The sequence below is a fragment of the Theobroma cacao genome, chromosome 4, assembly GCF_000208745.1.
Source record: "Theobroma cacao cultivar B97-61/B2 chromosome 4, Criollo_cocoa_genome_V2, whole genome shotgun sequence".
Classification (NCBI taxonomy): Eukaryota; Viridiplantae; Streptophyta; class Magnoliopsida; order Malvales; family Malvaceae; genus Theobroma; species Theobroma cacao.
In genome coordinates this window covers 21,656,718-21,678,199 of record NC_030853.1, presented here as the reverse complement: position 1 = coordinate 21,678,199, position 21,482 = coordinate 21,656,718, and the positions used below count along the sequence as shown (strand labels likewise).

Genomic DNA, 21,482 nt, shown 5'->3' with positions numbered 1-21,482 from the left:
ATGCTATTGCACCTAACAACCATCAATAAATTTAGACAGTCTTCAATAAAGCTCCCCATCTTACCCGAAGCTTTTTCCCTTTAATCCAACCAACAACTATTTGACTATCCGTTTCAATATCGTCTATTGTGGCTCCCTCACTTCTTTTTTCAAATTTAATTGTTTATCTTGTTTCGTTAATAATGTTTGCAGCAAAAATATAGATAAATGAAAGTGAAAAACATTTTCCTAAAATGTAAATGGGCCTACAGCCATTTCAAAAAGGAATGCCCAGAGCGGTTCCATGTCTGCACCCGACAACCCGACCCTTTTTAGTACCTATTACACCACCTCACCAGAAACATGCATAGAAACATAAGCAAAGTAGAAAATTGCTTCCTGCCTTGGTTGTCTGATTCTCCCCTGAAACTGAAAATACTTACGAAAAAGATGTTGGTAACAACATCTCTCCAAACATACCTAAAACCCCCCTTTAAAACCTTGACTTCATTCCCTTCCCAAAATCCAACCTTGTTCCTTCTTAAACCTCTTACTGTTTCTCCCAAAACCTCAAATTTTGCTAAACCGATAATCTCTCCACAAGTCAAAGCTAAAGCTCAGGTTCTCTCAGATGAACTGCCTCTGGATGATTCCCCTTCTGAATCTTCTTCTTATAAAGAGGTCAGCTTTTGGGTCCTTTTTTTTTTCCTTTAATTTTGTTTTTTTCCCAGAAAAAATGGTTTTAATTAGATGAATTTTCTGCTATCAAGAAAAGCCAGCCAAAGTTTCTTTGCCCTTTTTCTTGTAAAACCCAGAAAAAGGCTTCATTTGTAACTTATAGTTTCTTGGGTTTTTGTAATTTTTTCTGTTGGGATAATGTAGAAGCTTGGAGTGGTGGTGAAGCCATTGGAAAAGCCAAGGGTAGTGTTGAAGTTTATATGGATGGAAAAAGACATAGGGATAGCACTTGACCAAGTGATACCAGGGCATGGTACAATCCCTTTGAGTCCATACTATTTTTGGCCCAGGAAAGATGCTTGGGAAGAGCTCAAGGTTTTGCTTGAAAACAAGCCCTGGATATCTCACATGCAAAGGATACACCTTCTCAATCAAGCTACTGATATTATCAATTTGTGGCAGACAAGTGGTGGTAATTTGTCCTAGCTTTTCAATATACAAAGTTTTGTTTTAAGCTTTTACATTTTGAAAGTTCTTAAGATTAGGTGTAATCCATGTTTCTTAAATTGAGCTGAATGAAATATGGATGATGTGAACTGAATGTTCTTGTGATAGCTTTTTTGTGTGAATTAGTGCTTGATTAAACGTTCTTGGTGATATAATTTGATTACCAACTTCTCTGACCATGCCCTTTTTGTTTCTAATTGAAAATTTCATGTTACATTCTTTCATATAATGTTTATCTATTTCAAGGGAAACAATTATTCCAAAGGCCAAAACAGACTAATTAGGCTAAGGATCGGTAAAGGGCTGGCTGATCTTGGGGCTGAGGTTTTAAGGGATTAGTGTTGCTTGACTGACTAGATCTTTAACATTAACTAGTAGAGAAAGCAACTTCTCAATAGGCCGCATTTAATCTTTGGGTCATATTTAGATATCAAAAAGAAAAAGGGAAAAGAAGGTCTCATATTTTATTAAGTTATCTTGCATTCTTGAGTGTGAATTTAAACTAAATATCTGGAGAAGCATGTATCTATACAAAACCTTATCACTTTCTAAAATGAAGGGAGTGTGGATGAGAGACAATGATGAAATTAATGAATATTGGACTTGTTAAAAATTCAATTCTAGCCATTTGGTTAAAATTCTATGGTGGCTTTTTGGATACATCAACGGATTTGCATATAGTTCCTTTTAAATTGTGCAAATCTTACCTGTTAGTAATTGTAGTTGTATCAATTATTTTGAGTATGAACTTCTACTCTGCCTCTATATACAATGACTGTTATGCCTTAGTCAAAGTGAGTTCTTTGCTCTTTTGATGTGTATCTTCTTCAACTCCTTTAAAAGAAAATGTTCTCTATCACTCTGCTAACCACTTTAACTTACCTTCCAGACCTTTCTTACTTTTTGCCCCTTTTTTGTCTCCTTTAAGTGCTGTTACCCTTTCTTATCTTCCCTTTAACATGCCACACTGGCTTCCAGCCTGTGGAATAACCTTTTAATGACACTTTGCAGAGCCTGGGTATTAGCGTAGTTTGCAATGTTTATGTTGGAATGTGGTTCTTTCCAGTTGCTGGTGTTATTTCTCTCAAGTGCACTATTATTATAGCTGCATATTGAATCCATCAATGTCTAGTGATGGTCTCAACTTTCAGTTCTTATGGGGAATTTTCATTTCTTTGAATCATTTAAATATCCTGTTTAAGGTTTTTTTTCCTCCCTTAATGTAGGTACCTGTTTGTAAGATATATAGTGAAATCCTTAGTGCTTCTGCACTAGACTAATATCACTAGAAGACCAAAGATAGACTGACATGTAGAAGTTTGCTAGGTGTAAAGTTATTCCTCTTATTGCAAGCTGAATTTAAGGTTCTACCCAGTTGTAAGCTGTATAATGTTCCTCTTTTATTAGTGAAACCTCTCCTTTTTTAACTAGAAGCTCTAGAATCAGTTTCATCATATGGATAAATCAGATTCTTCTGATTAAGTTCTCGAGAGTTCAATGGCAGATTTTATAGGCTGCTGATTCTAAAGCCTTTTGAGCAGCTGCCACTACATATCTGTACTTTCTTGCGATAGCTGGCTTTAATAACTTTTGTTCAGGTTCATTCCTCCAGGCAAACCAATGAGTATTATCTTTGAGCTCAGAATCATCATCTAAGCTAGCTCATCTTTCATCCTACTTTTTATTGACATTTGCCTGCAACCATCAAATATTTGTACGTGGATACTATTCTCATTTGATCTAATAGAGATGATCAAATTCCCTACCTCAACAACCACTGGACAAAGTCTGTCTTCCTCCAATTGCAAAGTCAGAACGTTCTCAATGTTCGTCTCTCTGGCACCTTGAATTTGCTATCCAAATTCAAAGCTTGGTTGTTTTTTTTTGAGGGATTGTTCCTATATATGTATTGTCTGGGAAGCAATTGAATCATGTATTTCTGATAAGTTATTTCAAATGTGCTGGGAGTGACACATATTGACCAGTAAATCAACATTGCAAGGCTTCACAAGTGAATACAGTCATCTAAACCAATAACAAAATTTTCTAATGAACAAGGGAAAGGTAGTTCAAAAGGCTAATGCAATACTTACAGCTATTCATTGCTTGAGAGTAAGGATCAACATTTACACTAACAATTATACTTACAGCTATTCATTGTAGCTTTTATGTCTGTGTACGAGTTTACATTTAAATGCTTACTGTTGGAGTTCTCCAAAAAAAAATTCAATTCTCTTGCATAAAACTCCTTATGAAGTTGAGAGAGATTATCAGATTTATCTCCCGAAATCTGAATGTATTGTAAGAGTTCAGAAGCATACCTCCATAAGAGCAGTAGACACCAAATTTAGAAGCAAGCTATACAGCTGACTGATAAATTCGAAGGTAGAGGAAATTGAGAGCCTACATACTGATTTAAGTATGCAATAGGATGTTCTAATGTTGTAGATGTAACAGTATAACTTAAGACCATTGAAATAGATGCCTTACCAAGCTAATTCTAGTTCTGATACCAATGATCTTTGAACCATTTATATCTTCCAATTCTTACTTCTAATAGAGAGTTCTGGTACAATGACAGAAACTGCAAATTGGAAAAATTTATCTTTAAACATCAAAATTGGTAAACAGAAACTTGTATGCCATGTTCTCCCAAGAGAAGATTGGCCTGCCGAAGTATGTGAAATCTAATCTGATACGACTTCATCTTGGGCAAATTTTGCAGTAAAGTCATCATTTTTTTACCTTATTGTAAGGTTAAATAATAAGGATCATAATATCTCTAAGATTAAATTGCAATCATGGATTTCAAACCAATAAAAAAATCGGTAAACACATTCAACTAGTTAATAAAAAAGTAAATTAAAAAAAATTAGGGAGTCCGAAGAGATGAGGACTTTCTAAGAAATAATAATAAAGATAAAAATAATTATTGTTAAAAATTGTAATTGAAAAGGTTTAACATAAAATTGTAAAAATTGACATAAAAACTCATAATAAGCATATTTAAAATCTTAATATAAATGTGTGAAAGTTAACAGGTCAAATAAGTCACAAAAATCTAATTTTAATAAAAAAATTTTTTAAATTTATATTCTCTGATTAAAAGTATTTAACGATTTACAAATTTTAATTTAAAAATAAATAATAATAAAGATAAAAATAATTATTGTTAAAACTTTCTATTAAAAAGCCTTAATATAAAGCTGTAAGAATTGATGTAAGAACTCATAAAGGTGAAACAAAAATATTTAAAACCTTAATATAAATGTGTGAGAGTTAATGTTATAAGTCAACTAAGTCATAAAAATCTAATTTTAATGAAAACTAAACATTTAAATTTATATTCTCAAGTTCAGAAAATTTAAAGATTTACAAATTTTAATTTTAAAAATAAATAATAATAAAGATAAAAATAATTATTGTTAAAAGCTCTCATCGAAAAGCCTTGACGTAAAACTTTAAGAATTAATATGAAAATTCATAAAAGTCAAACAATTACTTTTAAAATCTAAACATAAATGTATGAGAGTTACCATAATAGGTCAATTAAGTCACAAAAATATAATTTTAATGAAAAAAATATTTAAATTTATATTTTCGAGCTAAAAGTATTTAACGATTTATAAATTTTAATTTAAAAATAAATAATAATAAAGATAAAAATAATTATTATTAAAAGTCACTTTTTGAAAAGTATGACGTAAAATTGTAAGAATTGACGTAAAAACTCATAAAGATGGAACAAACATATTTAAACATTTTAACGTAAATGTGTAAAAGTTAATGTAATAGGTCAATTAAGTCACAAAAATCTAATTTAATGAAAAAAATATTAAAATTTATATTTTCAAACTAAAAGTATTTAACGATTTACAAATTTTAATTTTAAAATAAATAATAATAAGGATAAAATTGTATATGAACATTTAACTTATTGATTGATGTATGATCTCCTTTATTAAAAAGTAAAGTTCAAATCTCCCTTCGTTCAATTCCAAAAAAAACAGAAACAAACCTTTAGAATGAAATTACACCAATTTGTATCAACTTGAGTTCTCATATGTTAATAAATTTATAACCAGAATTACATGAAACATAGAAATTCATCAAGCGCCAGCAATATTGCTTGAGACATGACTAGTAACAATTTAGTATGAATGAAAATTTTATTCAAATCTTTCCTCATTCTTACCATTTAAATTAAGTTTAGATGATATTTAATATAATTCTTTAAAAGAATTAGGAAAACAAAGTTCAAATTATTTTTCAATTTTCAAAAAAAAAAAAGGCTTTAAGAATCTAGATGTTAATAAGAAATACATTCCAAAGTGAAACTATGCATTTTAATTTCATAGTTATTTAAGGAGAATTTTTTTTTCTTTTTTGGGTTTATAGGTAAGTTTCAGCACGTTGAATGAAGCAAGAAAGAAAACACACAAACTCACACAACCATGTTAGACTCAAAAGCCATGGAGAAAAATAATGGTGAAAGATTTTACAAAGGCACAATATATGTACAGAGTCTCGACAAGCCTGAAGGAATCCAACTAGCAGCCAGGTTTATTATCGTTGCCCATCATTCCCTGTGCTTTGAAGTTTGAACTTGCCATAACAAAAGGGTAGCAAAAATTAATAGAATTGGAAAAAAGAGAACCATACAAGTGCATAATAGTTGAGTAAATTCCAACTATAAGTCCTAATTTTTTAATTTGATTTCATTTTAATTTTTAATTTCTAAATTTTTTTCTCTGGATTCTTAACTTTTAAAATGGTTCCATTTTGATTGTTTTTCAATTGTTAATGGAATAATATAACAATTAAAAAAACTGAATTGAATCACTTAAAAAGAATAAAGACTTAACTAGAACAATTTAGAGGTTAATGAAGATTAAAATAAAACTAGAATAAAAAGTTAGAGATCATGGATGAAATCTATACTGTATATTAAAAGAGAGTTCAAATATGAGACAATTGGTGGACATCAGGTGACTCCAATTGAGTGACATGAGGTACTCAATTAGAAAGAAATGGAGTTGGGGTAGGAAGGAAGGGAGCCGGGCTAGGAGCGGAAAGGCCTTTTGTAATTTTCGTGTTCCACCGAGGCCTCTGTGGTCTTTTCGTTCGGTTTGGTTGTCTCGAAGCTTCTCTCCTTTTTTGTTTTTCTCTCTTCTGTTGTAAGTTGGGGAGAAGGATTCAAAAGTGTTGATTTTTCTTCATTTTTTTGGGAGAGCTCACGTTCAATTCTTTTTTTTCTTTGCTTGCTCCTTAGTGTTACATAAGAGAGAGAGAGAGAGGTGGGTGATACCAGTGGCGGAGGCAGCCCTTAATTTTTAATCTTTTTTATTTTTATGGGTATAAAATTATAAATATATAAGTTTTCCACCCCTATTTAAATCAAATAATTTGGTTTGACATTGCTTAACTGCCTAACCCAAATTTTGAAATTATTTTTTTATTATTTAATTTCTTAAAAAGTATAATTTTTACTTTGATTTTTTTTTTTTTTACAATTTGTTGATTTGATTTAAGTATTTATGCAATATGTACTTTTCTTGAAAATCTTTCATTCTTTTAGCGTAACGTTACTAAAATATTTTATATTATTGTATATAATATGTTATGGCCCTATGAAGTAAAAGATATATTGCTTAACTGCCTAAAAAGTACAATTTTTTATTTTGATCTTTTCTATAATCTGTTGATTTGATTTGAGTATTTATGCAATATATTATACGTTAACATAAAAAATTGAATAAGAATGTGATTAAAATATTTTAAAAAATTTAATAATCTTATCTTACTTTGTTAAATTAAATAGGTATAAAGTAATTGCTAAAACTATTGACATAGATTTAATTATTTATGAATTTGAAAGTATGAAAGCACATTGAGCACAACTTACAATATTTAATGTGAAAATCTAGTATTAATTTTTTTACTTTACATCTATTTATATTGAAGAATTTGAAAATTTATATTCAAATTATAAATAAAATTTTATGTTTTAATTTTATTTTATTTTAAAAGTGATTAATTTTTTGCTCCAAATCGAATCATTGACTTGATCCGTAACCTTGTATAATTACTCTTTAACTATGCCTCATACAACATCTTGGATTTCGTTACTAGAATCATCATAACTAACAAAATATGATTATATTAATATCAACATATTTTAAGATATAAAAGAAATCAAATCTTTCCAAAAATTAAAAATTATTTAAATAAAAAATTTTGCTTAGTAAGACATGGAAATTTTTTTTTAAAAATTGATATTTTAAAATAATTATCGTTAGTTTATTATTACTGCTGTTATTTATAATATTTTCAAATTTAAAATTTTTCCTTTTTACTATTATTATTTTTATATTTATAATATTTTGCAATTTAAAATAATTTTTTTTAAAAAATTGACACCTACACAAAAGGGGGCACCACTCTAGTTTTATTGAAAAGATAATTTGTGCCAATGACTACAAATTGCTACATCTGTAATCACAAGTTAGAGACTACTGCTGTGTTAAGAAAACAAAGAAAGAACAGAAAGTTTTTCATTCAATATGTGCTTTGTTATGGAGCACTAAAGCTAGAACTTAATAAAAGCTACAGAAGCATAAGTGCATGATGATCACTCAATGAAATTATATTATAAACGGTACTTAAACATGAAGTTACATAAAAAGATTAACATAAAAACACTTGGTTTTTAGAATTAACAAGTGTAAAACACCATGAAATGGAGCTAATGCATACTACCATGTTGAGTCTTCGACCAAGCAAAAACATTCACTATACTGCATGAGGTCCAATTGGATTTTCACATGTCACTAGGTTCACTTGGCAAAGCAAGCATTAACTTCAACATGTTGAGCATTTGTTTATTTCTTGTGCAGAGGTTTGGAAAATTTGGGCTCACTGATGTTGTTTATAGGGATGCCAGTGGGTGTCTCTTGAACGTATACTTAGCCTTTTCTCTTATTAGAATATGGTTAACTTTAATAGGGATAGCAGGTTATGGAATTTGGCATTCTTGGCCATTTTTTGGACTATTTGGAACAGTAGGAATGAGATTATTTTTAAAGAGAAACTATGGGACAAAAATCAAATTTTTGACACTATTAAACTGTGTTGCATGTTGGGCAAATGCTAAATGGCCTACCGATTTCCCTTCTAAGTTGGATCTGTATAGACTCCCTCACGCTATGAATAAACAAAAGACAAGCAAACAAAGACCAAAAAAGGAAAGGTGAAATTCAACGTTGATGGGTCTGCTTGTAGAAATCCAAGAGAGGTGGGTATTGGGGGTGTCTTAACCAAACATAGCCCCTTGAAGACTTAGAAAATGGTTCTACATTTATAAAGCTTAAAAAACCTTGTTGGAAATTGGACAATCAAACTCATATTAAAAAAAGCCAATAAAGCTGCTGACAGATTAACTAAGGAAGGAGTTGGCAGTCAAAATGAATTGATACAAGTATTTGAGTAATTTGGATTTAAGGGTGTTCAGAAATGGTTTTCTATCTTGGTAGCAATAGTTTTAAGAGAAATGATTCTATGAGGAAAGAGAAAGGGAAGAAAGCAGTGGATGACAAGGTTGGGAAATAGAAAATCAAATATCCACCTTGTTCTCACTGCAAAAAGACCATTCATTCAGCTAAATTTTACTGGTACAGGGCTAATGTGAAATGTAGGTCCTGTAATCGGTTTGGTCATGTAAAAAGAGTTTGTAAGAACAAAAGTACACATGTTGATGAGAATGTTACAGTTACAAAAGAGGTTAAGGCATCAAATGAAATGCTATTTATGGTTAAAGAGAGTACAAAGTCATTTAAGAAGAAAGTATGGTTAATTGACAATGGTTTCTCCAACCATATGATTGGAGATGAAGAAAACTTCACCACCCTAGATAGGAGCTACAAAGGCAGAGTTGAAATTGGTAATTGAGTGTTTTTGAAAATTGAAGGCACTAGAACAGTAATTGTGGGCATTGATGCTAGACCTAAGTATATTGCTAGTGTATTTCTTAAGCTTGAAGATAGCCAAATTTTGCTGAATGTTGGCCAGCTTACAAAAAATCACTATGTTTTGTTATTCAAGGACAAATATTGCATAATATTTGATCCTTAGGATGAAAAGGTACTGATAATAGAGATGAAGAATAAGTGTTATCTCATAGACTAGAAAAACAGTTGTCATAAGGCATACTTTTGTACAGAGAGGACTCAAAGATATGGCATAAACAACTGGGGCACATTAACTACAATTCAATGCAGAAGATGGTGACTCAAAATTTGGTTAAAGGTTTGCCTAAAATCATCAAGCTAGATCATGTTTGTAGCACCTGTCAGTATGGTAAACAAAGCAGAGTTCTTTTTCCAAAAGAAAAGAAATGGAGAGCTGTAGAGAAGTTATAACTTGTCCACACTTATTTAGGAGGTCTTATGAACACTTCTTCCCTTAGTGGTAGCAGGTGTTACTTACTTTTTATTGATGATGTCTCTAGATTCTATTGGATTTATTTTTTGAAGCTTAAGTCAGAGGCTCTAAGGAACTTTATGAAGTTCAAAAGCTTGGTAGAAAACCAAGCAAATACTATCATCAAAACTCTGAGGAATGATAATGGAAAAGAATTCATAGCTTCTGAGTTGAAGAATTCTTGTCAACACTTGGTATATCACACCAATTAACTATAACCTATATAGTCCATAGCAGAATGAAATTTTAGAAAGGAAAATAGGACACTTATGGAGATGGCTAGATGTTTACTTTTTCAGAAAGGTTTACCTTAGTCTTTTTGGGCAAAGGTTGTTATTACAGCTAACTATTTACTGAACTTAACTCAAACAAGGACATTGGTTCAGAAAACACCTTATCAGAGTCGGTTTGGGTACAAACCATCAGTAAATATTTGGCTACATGTCAGTTAAAATTCCACTACCAAGTATATGTATCGAATAGACAGTATATTAGCAAGTAGAGTATCGATCCCATAGAGAATTGATCTAAAACTTTACAAAGTACTAAAATTAGAACAAATTAATCTTATCCAAACACCCAAAATTAATTGATTAATTAAAACTAATTAACTAAAATTTAAACTAACAAGAAATATTAAAATAATAATAACTTGAGAAAATATCAAATCAAACAAGCCTAAGATTAAAATATCCCTCGCACTTCATCTAAATCTTACCTCTCTTCCTTAACTTATTTCAATGGATTGAATCGCTAACCTAGAGTCCTAAATTATTTATAAGGGTCTCCCAACTCATCTTATAAAAATTTTTATTTTAACCAAAACACTATATCACTATGTGAATTGAAATTAAAATAGATTCATTAAGTTTAGGCTCTAATCTGGCTACATATGGTCTATAGGTATATCTCTATCATATACGTAAATCAATTAATATGATCATATACTATTCTAATTTTAGTCTATAATAAACTCCCTTTTCCAAGTTTGTGTAGGTTCCTAAATAAATTTAATTGGTGGTCAAGCAATTAAAAACATTAAGAACAAATTGGAATAAACAAGTCAAATCCCATTAAAGATAAGCAAGAAAGAAATTAAAAATTTAGATTACATGTGACTTCAATTGCAATCCTAGAAAAAGAAATTTAGCTACTCATAATTGCAAAAACAAATAACATTAAAATTCAACCATTGAGAGTAACAAGAAAAATAAAAGCCAAGGAAGAAAACAAAACAAATATTTGCCACCTTGATCTCCAAGTTTCAGCCTCAATTTTTAGCTTCTTGAACTCCCAAAAGTTGTCTACCCTAATGTTCTTCAAACTATCCTATTTACACTAATAACTTAACCTATACGTCCTTAAGTTGACCTAGGGTTTAATTGGGCTTAAGAGTATAATGAGAGGCCCAAAAATCAATTATGAATCTTTACAAATTTTCATGCTCGGCATAGTACATCCAATCATTTTTCGACACAATTTTCTCTATCTTCAAAATAGAACTGGGAAAAGGTATCTACATAAAAATTGTAGCTCTATCTCTTAGCTTTCAAATGGTTTAAGAATCACATCATTTGGAGTTCTGTAACATGAGTTATGGCCAAAACACTAAAGTATATGCAAACAGACTCTCGGGTCTTTCAACATCTCACTTTCCAAAATTAAACCCAATTTCTTTTAGTTCCTACAAAAAATATAAAAACTAATAAATAATAACCAAATTAAAAAGAATAACATAAAATTAAAGTAACTCACTTAAAAATAAACTAATTATAAAAATAACTATAAATAAATAAATTATAATTGAAAATTGAGGACTTAGCTAATATTTCATAACAAAATTGGATTAAAATAATTCTATAAAATAGAATTATCACACCTCCAAACTTAAGATTTTGCTAGTCCTCGAGCAAAATAAAATCACAAAAAGAAAACTGAACATAAAAAATCCTTGAATGAGAGATAGAAGTACCAAATCATGATTTCCCAATGTTTCCTCAGAAATTAACTCAAATTCCAACTTAAAGTAACATACAGCTAATCCTTAAATTCATTAATCAATTCAAATGAAAACTCATTTTTTGAATGGACTTCTCGTGTGTGTGTGAATGCTCTCTTACAAAGAATATCATGCACTTCGGATTAGTTTTTGTCAAATCTAAGCATAGATTAATACTAAGATCCCATAAGTTTGCTTTTCATCTATCTCTCCACTAATGTAGATTAACACTTATTCAAAGATCAATAGGTCTTTATCAAACTTATAATGTAAGGCTAAGGTCAATGTATGATAAAGAATATATTTAGCCTTAAATTTACCCTAAGCACGTAATTAATCTAAGACCTATAAAGAGCTCAAATTTTTTTTATAGCACCCCCAAACAAAAAGTAAACTTTTCTTTGCACCACACATTTTATTTTCTCTTTTTTTTCAACCCCCAAACTTATTTTTGACAATTATAAACAAGGAGTAATTTTGCTAACAACCGTCATATATTTTTTTTCTTTTTTTTTTTTTTTCAGTTTCCTCCCTCAATTTAGTCTTAGGCTCAAATCATTCCTTAGAAAGATTAAAATACTTAGAGAGAGAAAGTTTCAAATTGCTGGATTTAAATAGATAGGCCAATGCTAATATAATTGTGTAATTACAAAGAATAGGTAAATTAGGCTCAAAAGGGGTGAATAAGAATAAATATAATAAGGTAAGCTCAAAAAGGCTCAAACGATCCAAAGATGGCCTAAATCACTTCTTATCCTAAGTGTTAACTAAGATTTCGCCTCGAGAGAAAATCAAACAAATTTTAAAATTCTTGACTTCACTATACTTTTTCATCAACATAAACTTTATCTAAATCACATAAAAATTCTAAGTAAAAGAGTACAGTACTCAAATTATTGGAAGTCATGTTCTAAAATAAAGCTAACACAAGAATATCACATAAAATTTAATTATAACTATATGCTTCCCAAAAGCTAAGAATCAAAAGATAATTAAAATATCATCTTAGGGTTGGGACAATCATGAATGAGGTGCAACTATCTCAAATTTTTTTTATGCAAAACATAAATAAATATGCAAGACATATTTTAAAATAAAGCAAACTAAAAAAAATAAACTAACAAAATTCTAAACTACTCCCCCAAACTTGGAATAAACATTGTCCTCAATGTGATAAAAGAAAATAAAAGAAAAGGACAAGAATACTCCCTTAACTCTGAAGCTGCAATCTACATGTCCTCCGCATTGTTACCACCAAAATCGTCCTCGAAGTTAGAATCCGTAGCCAACGAAGGCAAAGTAGTCAAATCTATCCCAATGTGTTCGGCATCGGCTCTCAAGCAGTTGGAGAATGTGAGGGGAAGAAGAAGAATAGAAGAAAAAAATATATATATATATATATATATATATTTAAAACCAAAAAAAATAATAATTGCCTTACTAGCGTCGCGGCTCTCAAGCATGCTGCCCCTTGGTACATCCAGCGCCACGGCGCTGAAACATTCTGTTTCAATTGCTTTGTTTTCTTTTTTTTTGAACGTTGCGGCGCTGACCTCTTTTTTTTAATTTTTTTGATTTTTAAAATTTTTTTTAACCAATTACCTACAAAAGGAAACATAAAAAAAGAATTAGATCACAAGAAATAAATTGATACTAACAAAACTTAAATAAAAGAGGAAAATTAGTAAGGTTGAGGGGCTTGGGTTGCCTCCCAAGAAACGCTCGTTTATAGTCACTAGCTTAACTATAGCACCCCTTTTTTCAATTCTTCATCCTCGAAATATGGTCTAAGGCTCATCCCATTAGCCATGACTGTTCCCGTATCCTCACTATAAATCTCAATTATTCCATAAGGATAAGCCTTTACTACTTTGAAAGGACCCCACCACATTTCTTTGCGTTTGCATGAAAAAAACTTGAAGTATGATCAAGAAAACATCATTACTTGTTATCTAATCTCGAAAGGACAATTAGATGGTGGTGGAGGATGCTCCGTTGGTGATTGCTTGGGTTTCACAAGCGGAAGTGGTGGCCTAAACTCAAAGATTGGTGCTTACTCAATTGTAGTTGGAGAAATAGGTTCATCTTATCCTTCATCAATTAACTCCACTCCATAGCAACAATTTGTAGAGCTAGGATGTCTATTTGCATTGAAAATATTAAACTCAACTACCTCTTCTCCAACTTTAAAAGTTATCTTGCTAATCTTTGAAAAGAAGTCCCAAGTGGAAGAACTTCTCTTGTAATATATATCAAAGAATGATGCCATAATTCAAAGCTATGGAGCCTCCTTGAGAAATCTTAAGACCCAAGTGGGATAGCTTGCAAACTCCATCAATAATAGACCTCAAGGTGCCTTACCAAGTGATACACAAGTCAACCCCAAAGGTAGGGAACATTGTAATGCAATTACATTTAGGAGTGGAAAAGAAGTTGAAGGGGTGAATGAAAAATCAATTGAATCTTCTAAGAAGCGTGTAGATGATGACAAGGCAATTGTCGAGAAAGAAGTTGAAGTGGAAAAGACAGATAATGGGCAAGCTAAAAATCAAGGGAATTTTGAAGAAAATTATCCTCCACCACCATTCCCACAAAGGTTGAAAAAGAAAAAGCTTGATAAACAGTTTGAGAAATTTCTCAATGTCTACAAGAAGTTCCACATAAATATCCTTTTTGCTAAAGCTTTGGAAAACATGGCAAGTTATGTTAAATTCTTGAAAGACATCTTAACCAAGAAAAAGAAACTGGAAGATTTTGAAACAGTGGCACTTACTAAGAAGTGTAGCGTAATAATTCAAAACAAGCTTCCACCAAAACTTAAGGATCTAGGGAGTTTTTCTATCCATTGTACTATTGGTAGATTTAAATTTACTAAAGCTTTATGTGATTTGGGTGCAGGTGATTCAATCATGCTCTTGTCAATTGCTGAGAAACTTGGACTTAACGAGATACAACCTACCACAGTTTCTTTGCAATTAGTAGATAGAACAATCAGGTACCTTGTTGGGATTATTGAGGATGCATTGGTTAAAGTTGAGCATCTCTACATTTCGATGGACTTCATTGTGCTTGAGATGGAAGAAGATCTGAAAATTCATTTAATCTTGAGACGACCATTCTTAGCTACTGTAGGTGCAATCATTGATGTGACGGAAGGTTTAACTTGTTGTTGGAAACCAGGAGGCATGTTCGGGTTTGGATTGGAAGGCCCTGTATTGTTGTTCCATGAAAAGTTGGGGTGGTTTCTCCAACCAGGATTGTATTTATTAGAATATGGGTTATTCTGCTGCCTCTTGAAGTTCCCCACAAATTGGACTAATGCAGAATTATATGGACATTAATAACTTGAATGACTATCTCCACACATATCACAAACTATATATGAATTTTGAACTGCATGAACTCCCAATGTGTCAAACTTCTTGGACAGTGTAGCCACTTGAGCAATTAAGGTGTTAAGTGTATCAATTTCATAAGCTCCAACAGCTTTTCTCGAACTCGACTTTTCTAAAGGCTATTGATAATTATTTGAAGCCATCTCTTCCAACAAATTATACGCATCTGCAGTATTCTAACTCATTAATGCCCCACCAACAGCAGCATCAATTGTGGTTTTAATTGACCCAACCAGCCCATTGTAGAATGTTTGAACTTGTAACCAATCAAGAATCCCATGATGTGGATATCTTCGCAGTAGTTCTTTAAATCTTTCCCAAGCTTCATATAAGGACTCACCATCAAATTATGTGAATGAGGTGATATCATTCATCATATTTGCAGTCTTTGCAAGCGAAAAGAACTTTGCGAGAAACTTTTAAGCCAAGTCCTCCCATGTAGTGATAGGCCCATTAGGCAGTAAATTAAGCCAACTTTTTTTTTATTGTTCAAAGAAAACGGAAACAGTCTCAATCTAATAGCATCATCAGTTACTCCATTGTATTTAAAAGTATCGTAAATCTCCAAAAAATTTACCAAATGAGAATTAGGATCATCACTGGGTAACCCACCAAATTGGACTGAAGACTGAATCCTCTGAATATAAGCTGGTTTAATTTCGAAATTATTCGCATTGATGGAAAGTCTCCTAATGCTTTGGTGCAAACCTTGCAAAAGAGGAACAACATAATCTCACAGTACTTTATTTGCTTCGGGAACCAGATTAATGGCATTATTGCCATTGTTATTGTTATCCTCAGCCATTGTCTGATTTAAAATTGCAACTTGCAAATTCTCCCTTCGACGTCTTTTGAAAGTTTTTTCTATCTCAGGATTGAAAGGAACAAGATTCAAGTTGTTTCTTCTTTGCATACAATGACCAAAGATATCTACAAGCAAACAAAATCTAATATTAAAACAAGAAAAATAAAATTTGCAGTAAGACTAAATTGCTTGGTATTAGTATTAGTAAAAATTCTAAAAACAATTCTGCGACAACGACACCATAAACTTATCAATTAAAATTTCATTACGCAAGTATACGTATCGAATATAAAGTATATTAGCAAGCAGAGTATCGATCCTATAAAGAATTGATCCAAAACTTTACTAAGTACTAAAATTAGAATAAATTAATCTTATCCAAACACCCAAAATTAATTTATTAACTAAAATTAATTAACTAAAATTTAACTAACAAGAAAAATCAAAATAATAATAACTTGAGAAAATATCAAATCAAATAAGCCTAGGATTACAATTTTTCTCACACTTCATCAAAATCTTACCTCTCTTCCTTAACTTATTTCAATGGGTTGAATTGTTAACCTAAAATCCTAAATTATTTATAAGGGTTTCCCGACTCATCTTATAAAAATATCTATTTTAACCAAAACACTATATCCCTATGTGAATTCAAATTAAAACTGACTCATTAAGTTCAGACTCTAATCTGGCTACATATGGCCTATAGGTATATCCCTATCATATATGCAAATCAATTAATATGATCATATGCCATCTCAATTTTAGTGTACACTAAACTCCCTTTCCCAAGTTTATTTAGGTTCCTAAATCAATTTAATTGGTGGCCAAGTAATTAAAAGCATTAAGAACAAATTGGAATAAACAATTCAAATCCCATTAAAGATATGCAAGAAAGAAATTAAAAATTTAGATTTCATATGAGTTCAATTGCAATCCTAGAAAAAGAAATTTAGCTACTCATAATTGCAAAAAACAAATAACATTAAAATTCAACCATTGAGAGTAACAAGAAAAATAAAAGCCAAGGAAGAAAACAAAACAAATATTTGTCGCCTTGATCTCCAAGGTTCAACCTCAACTTCTAGCTTCTTGAATCTCTCAAAAGTTGTCTACTTTAATATTCTTCAAATAATCCTATTTATACTAATAACTTAACCTATACTTCCCTAAGTTAACCTAGGGTTTAATTGGGCTTAAAAGTGTAATGAGAGGCCCAAAAATCAATTATGAATCTTTACATATTTCCATTCTTGGCACAGTACATCTAGCCATTTTTCGACGTAATTTTCTCTATCTTTGAGATAGAACTGGGCAAAGTGATCTGCATATCGCTTAGCTTTCCAATGGTCCAAAAATCGCAACATTTGAAGTTCTGTAGCACGAGTTATGGCCAAAACACTGAAGCATATGCAAGCAGACTTTCAGGTCTTTCAACATCTCACTTTCCAAAATTAAGCTCAATTTCTTTTAGTTCCTGCAAAAAATATAAAAACTAAAAAATAATAACCAAATCAAAAAGAATAACATAAAATTAAAATAACTCACTTAAAAATAAACTAATTACAAAAACAACTAAAAATAAATAAATTATAATTGAAAATTGAGTACTTAGCTAATATTTCATAACAAACTTGGACTAAAATAATTCTATAAAATTGAATTGTCACTGCATCTATTATGCAAAAGTTCATGATCAAAACAAGACCAAGTTAGATGAAAAAAGTGTGTTGGCTACTCATATTGGATACAGTGTTGTTTTTAAAGGTTATAAATTGTATAATGTGGATACTAAAAAAATGTTTGTTAACAGAGATATTAAATTTGATGAATACTCAACGTGGAGTTGGGAAAAGTCGATTGTATAGAGATCTGGTAACTTTAACTTGATTCACAATGAGGTACAAACAGAAATTGATGAAGAAGAAGACATAGAAGATGAACGTCTTGTTGTTAGGGATACTAGATCATTACAAGAGATTTATGTTCGGAGTCATGTGGTTGTAACAGAACCTATAACCTTCAGTGAAGCAGCAAAGGACTCTAAATGGATGCAAGCCATGAAATAAAAGATGGATATGATTGAAAAGAACAAAACTTGGATCCTGATTGATAACCCAATTGGCCAATATGTTATTGAGGTGAAGTGGATTTATAAAACTAAACTAAATGTTGATGGCTCTGTCAACAAATACAAATCAAGACTTGTAATAAAAGGTTCTTTTCAAGTATATGGATTTGACTACAATGAAACCTTTTCCCCAGTGGCAAGACATGATGCTATCAAATCGTTGACTACTTTAGCTACTAAGGAAAGGAGAAAATTATGGCATCTTGAAGTCAAGTCTGCCTTCTTGAATGGTTACCTTACTGAGGATATCTTTATACAACAACTTGAAGGCTTCATGGTCCCAGGAACAAAAAATAAGGTATGTAAACTAGTCAAAGCTCTCTATGGACTCAAGCAAGCCCATAGGGCCTGATATGACAAGATTGATATTTTCTTACTTCAGAAGGATTTCATAGGAGTGCTAATGAACCCACTTTATATGTTTTTACATCTACTAATGATGTTAAATTGATTATCTCTCTGTATGTTGATAATCTTCTGATTATTAGATCGAATACTACAATTATGAATGATTGCAAAGTCAAATTGATGAGAGAATTTGAAGTCTAAAACTTGGGAGAAATAAACTATTTTCTGGGTTTGCAATTTAATCAACATACAGATCATATTAGCATTCATTAAAGCAAGTATGCTATTGAGTTGTTGAAGAAGTTCCATCTGGAAAACTGTAAGGCTGTTGATACTCCACTAATCCTAAATTGTAATCTCAGTAATGAAAATGGGGCACCTCGTACAAATAATTCAATTTACAAGAGCATTATAGATAGCCTACTCTATCTGACTGCCTCAAGACCTGACTTGATTTTTCCAACAAGTTTATTAGCCTGTTTTATGCAGAAGCCTTCCTAGACTCAGTACTTAGCAATAAAAGAGAGTACTCCAGTACATCAAGGGTACCATTGATTTTGGTTTTAAGTTTGAAAAGAATCAGAGTGGAGAATTGGTTGGTTACTATAATAGTGACTGGGCAAGGAGTTTAGATGACTCCAAGAGTACACGAGGCTATTGTTTCTCCTTTGGCACTGCAATTATCTACTGGAATTCTAAAAAACGATAGGTGGTTGCATAGTCTTATGCAGAAGTTGAATATATTTCAGTTTCAGCTATTGCAAATCAAGCCATTTAGATTAGAAAAATTTTGAGTGATCTTGGATTTTAGCAAAACATAGGACCTTCTTTGATGATTGATAATCAATTAGCAATATCCACTACAAAAAATTTAGTTTTTCATGGAAGGACTAAACATATCAAAGTTAAGTTCCATTCAATCATAGAATCTGTGAAGAATGAAGATATTACTATTCAGCACTGTAGTATTAATGACCAAATGGCTGATATATTTACCAAGTGTTTGAACAAGGATAATTTGTTCTTCTAAGAACTATGATGGGTGTCTACAAGATGAACACCAAGGAAGTGTGTTGAGAAATGGTTTTCTATCTTGCAGCTGAGATCTTTTACAAGATGTTGATGGTAGATCACAATAAATGCAATTTAAAGAGGTAGAAGAAGAGCACGTGACTATATGGATTGAAGGCTACGTGACTATATGCATAAAAGGCTGTGTGGCTACATAGAATGAAAACTGTTGTTTTACTATTTACTGTTATCGTTGCTTTTACCGAGTGTTTGTTAGGGATTTATTTACTTTCATTTTTCTCGTGTTCAGTGAAAAACACGTGTAGAGTCTTCGAAATGTTGCTGGAATCTTTGGCACGGTATGTCATTTAGAAAAGTCTACTGCTACGTGGTGTTTGAGTATTAGTTTTTTTGTTGACTTTTAAGTCCTGTATATGCGCTCTCTTGAGGCTAATAAAACAATGCGTTACCGCACCCTTAGTTTTGTTAAAATTTTTTCTCTCTTATTCTGCCAATTGCTCCTTCATACTCTGTTCTTTATTTTTCATTGTCCGTTTTTTAGATTTTCTGTGAATATTCCAACAAAAGGAGACAATGAGTTCTGAAATCCCTGTGGCTTTCATCATTTCTTTAAACAGCCTAGGAGCTTTTTCATTGATCTCTGCTTTCTTCATGATTAAGTCTTGACTTCACTACAGCCAAACTGCGATATGATCAGTAATGTTTTTTGGATTTTTTGGGTTTTCGACTCTGTATGCTGTAATTCTGAAGGGATATCCCTAGAAAACCTTACAGGTATATGCTTCAAAATTATGTGCCTTAGTCTGGTAGCTTTTTAATCTTTTGGAGACCATCTGGATCTGTAAAGATGCAGCTTATGACGTAAATTTGATCTTTACCTTTCCAGACGGATGGGAACTTTTCGTTACTTTAGGTTGGTTGTGCCTCTGGAATTGGTTTTTTATGTCACCCATTACCATGAGGTTCGTCTGCATGCCACCATAAAATAGGCCTTTTTCTAAGTATTTATTGAAGCAATGAATTTCTTATTCAAACTTTTAGAAAGAAAAAGGAAATATACAGAAGACAGGCTAATCATGTCAGCGAAGAATTTCTGAGTGAAAACCTAAACCGCTGGCATGGTTTGGAAGTAACTTGTTTACCTTCAGAATCTTTATCACCAAAAAAAGAAAAGAAAATAATATCTTGAGTAATGTAATATTTCGAGTAAGACAATCGAACCCTTTGAGGATAAGAGACATTGTTGGGAACAGCATTTAACTTGTGCAGTAATAGCAAGAAGCTACCCGTATATAGGTAGACCTTCCAGCTAAGGTCCGAGGCCGAAGCTAATTAGCCATATAACCTTCACCACCTCCGCACAAGACAAATAACTAATTGATTCTTGCTCAAATGAGTGTTCCACACAGATCCTTATACACTCCTCCCCTGCACAGAGAACAAAACCTAATAAGAAACTGATTCAGATTTTGGTACAAAAATGTCCTGAAAGAGCTTATTAGTTTGCTAATTTTGTTGAGTTTGTATAGCGAAGTATACAGGGGAGAAGAGAGAGTGAAAGAAAACCATAAAGCAAAGATTATGTACCTGATCTTTTATGATCTTCAGTGCAAATATATTTCTAGCATGGCCCTGCTCCTCGCCAGCTTCTTTCTCTCTCTTGTTTTTATGATAACAATGAAAAAAACTTGGAAAAGAAATTATAACAGCCATCAGGAGAAACTCGTATGGCTCGTTTTCTATAAGATGTATAAATGGTGCTCTGCTAGCTGGGTATTTATAAGCTGTTGGATACAACTCAACAATGATGATGCCATGGCTGACACCCTTGTTTCACATGTTCCTCTTTCAATATAAATAATATAATATAAAATTATTGATGCCATGGCTGACACCCGTGTTTCACATGGTCCTCTTTTCAATATAAATAATATAATATAAAAAATAATGAATATCCCTACAACGTAATTCTTTTTTAACCTTACTTTTAAATTTGTCTAATTCTCTTTTTGTTGGACTTTAAAAAATTTGTCTACCAGTAAAATGTGAAAGAAAAATTTGTACTGTCCTAAAAAAAACAGCTATTTTATGTATTATTGTTTAAGTTTTCTTTCCTAATTTCTCTCACGT

At 31.6% G+C, this 21,482-nt stretch overlaps 1 protein-coding gene and 1 long non-coding RNA gene across 4 annotated transcripts; one reads left to right on the top strand and one right to left on the bottom strand.

Moving 5' to 3' along the window:
- LOC18602069 (30S ribosomal protein 3, chloroplastic) lies at positions 325-3,154 on the top strand. Of its 3 annotated transcripts, none has more exons than XM_018118813.1 (3): positions 325-660; positions 862-1,129; positions 2,763-3,154. In XM_018118813.1, the coding sequence occupies exons 1-3, from the start codon at positions 343-345 to the stop codon at positions 2,786-2,788; spliced, it is 612 nt and encodes a 203-aa protein (XP_017974302.1). In that variant the 5' UTR covers positions 325-342; the 3' UTR covers positions 2,789-3,154. The 3 variants fall into 3 exon arrangements, with proteins under 3 accessions (XP_017974302.1, XP_017974301.1, XP_007033289.2); XM_018118812.1 differs by having other exon boundaries at positions 2,777-3,153; XM_007033227.2 differs by lacking the exon at positions 2,763-3,154 and having other exon boundaries at positions 862-1,341.
- LOC18602068 lies at positions 20,357-21,137 on the bottom strand. The gene is made up of 2 exons (XR_001927409.1): positions 20,940-21,137; positions 20,357-20,780 (listed from the first exon to the last, which is right to left on the bottom strand). It is a non-coding gene; the product is annotated as an uncharacterized LOC18602068 (long non-coding RNA).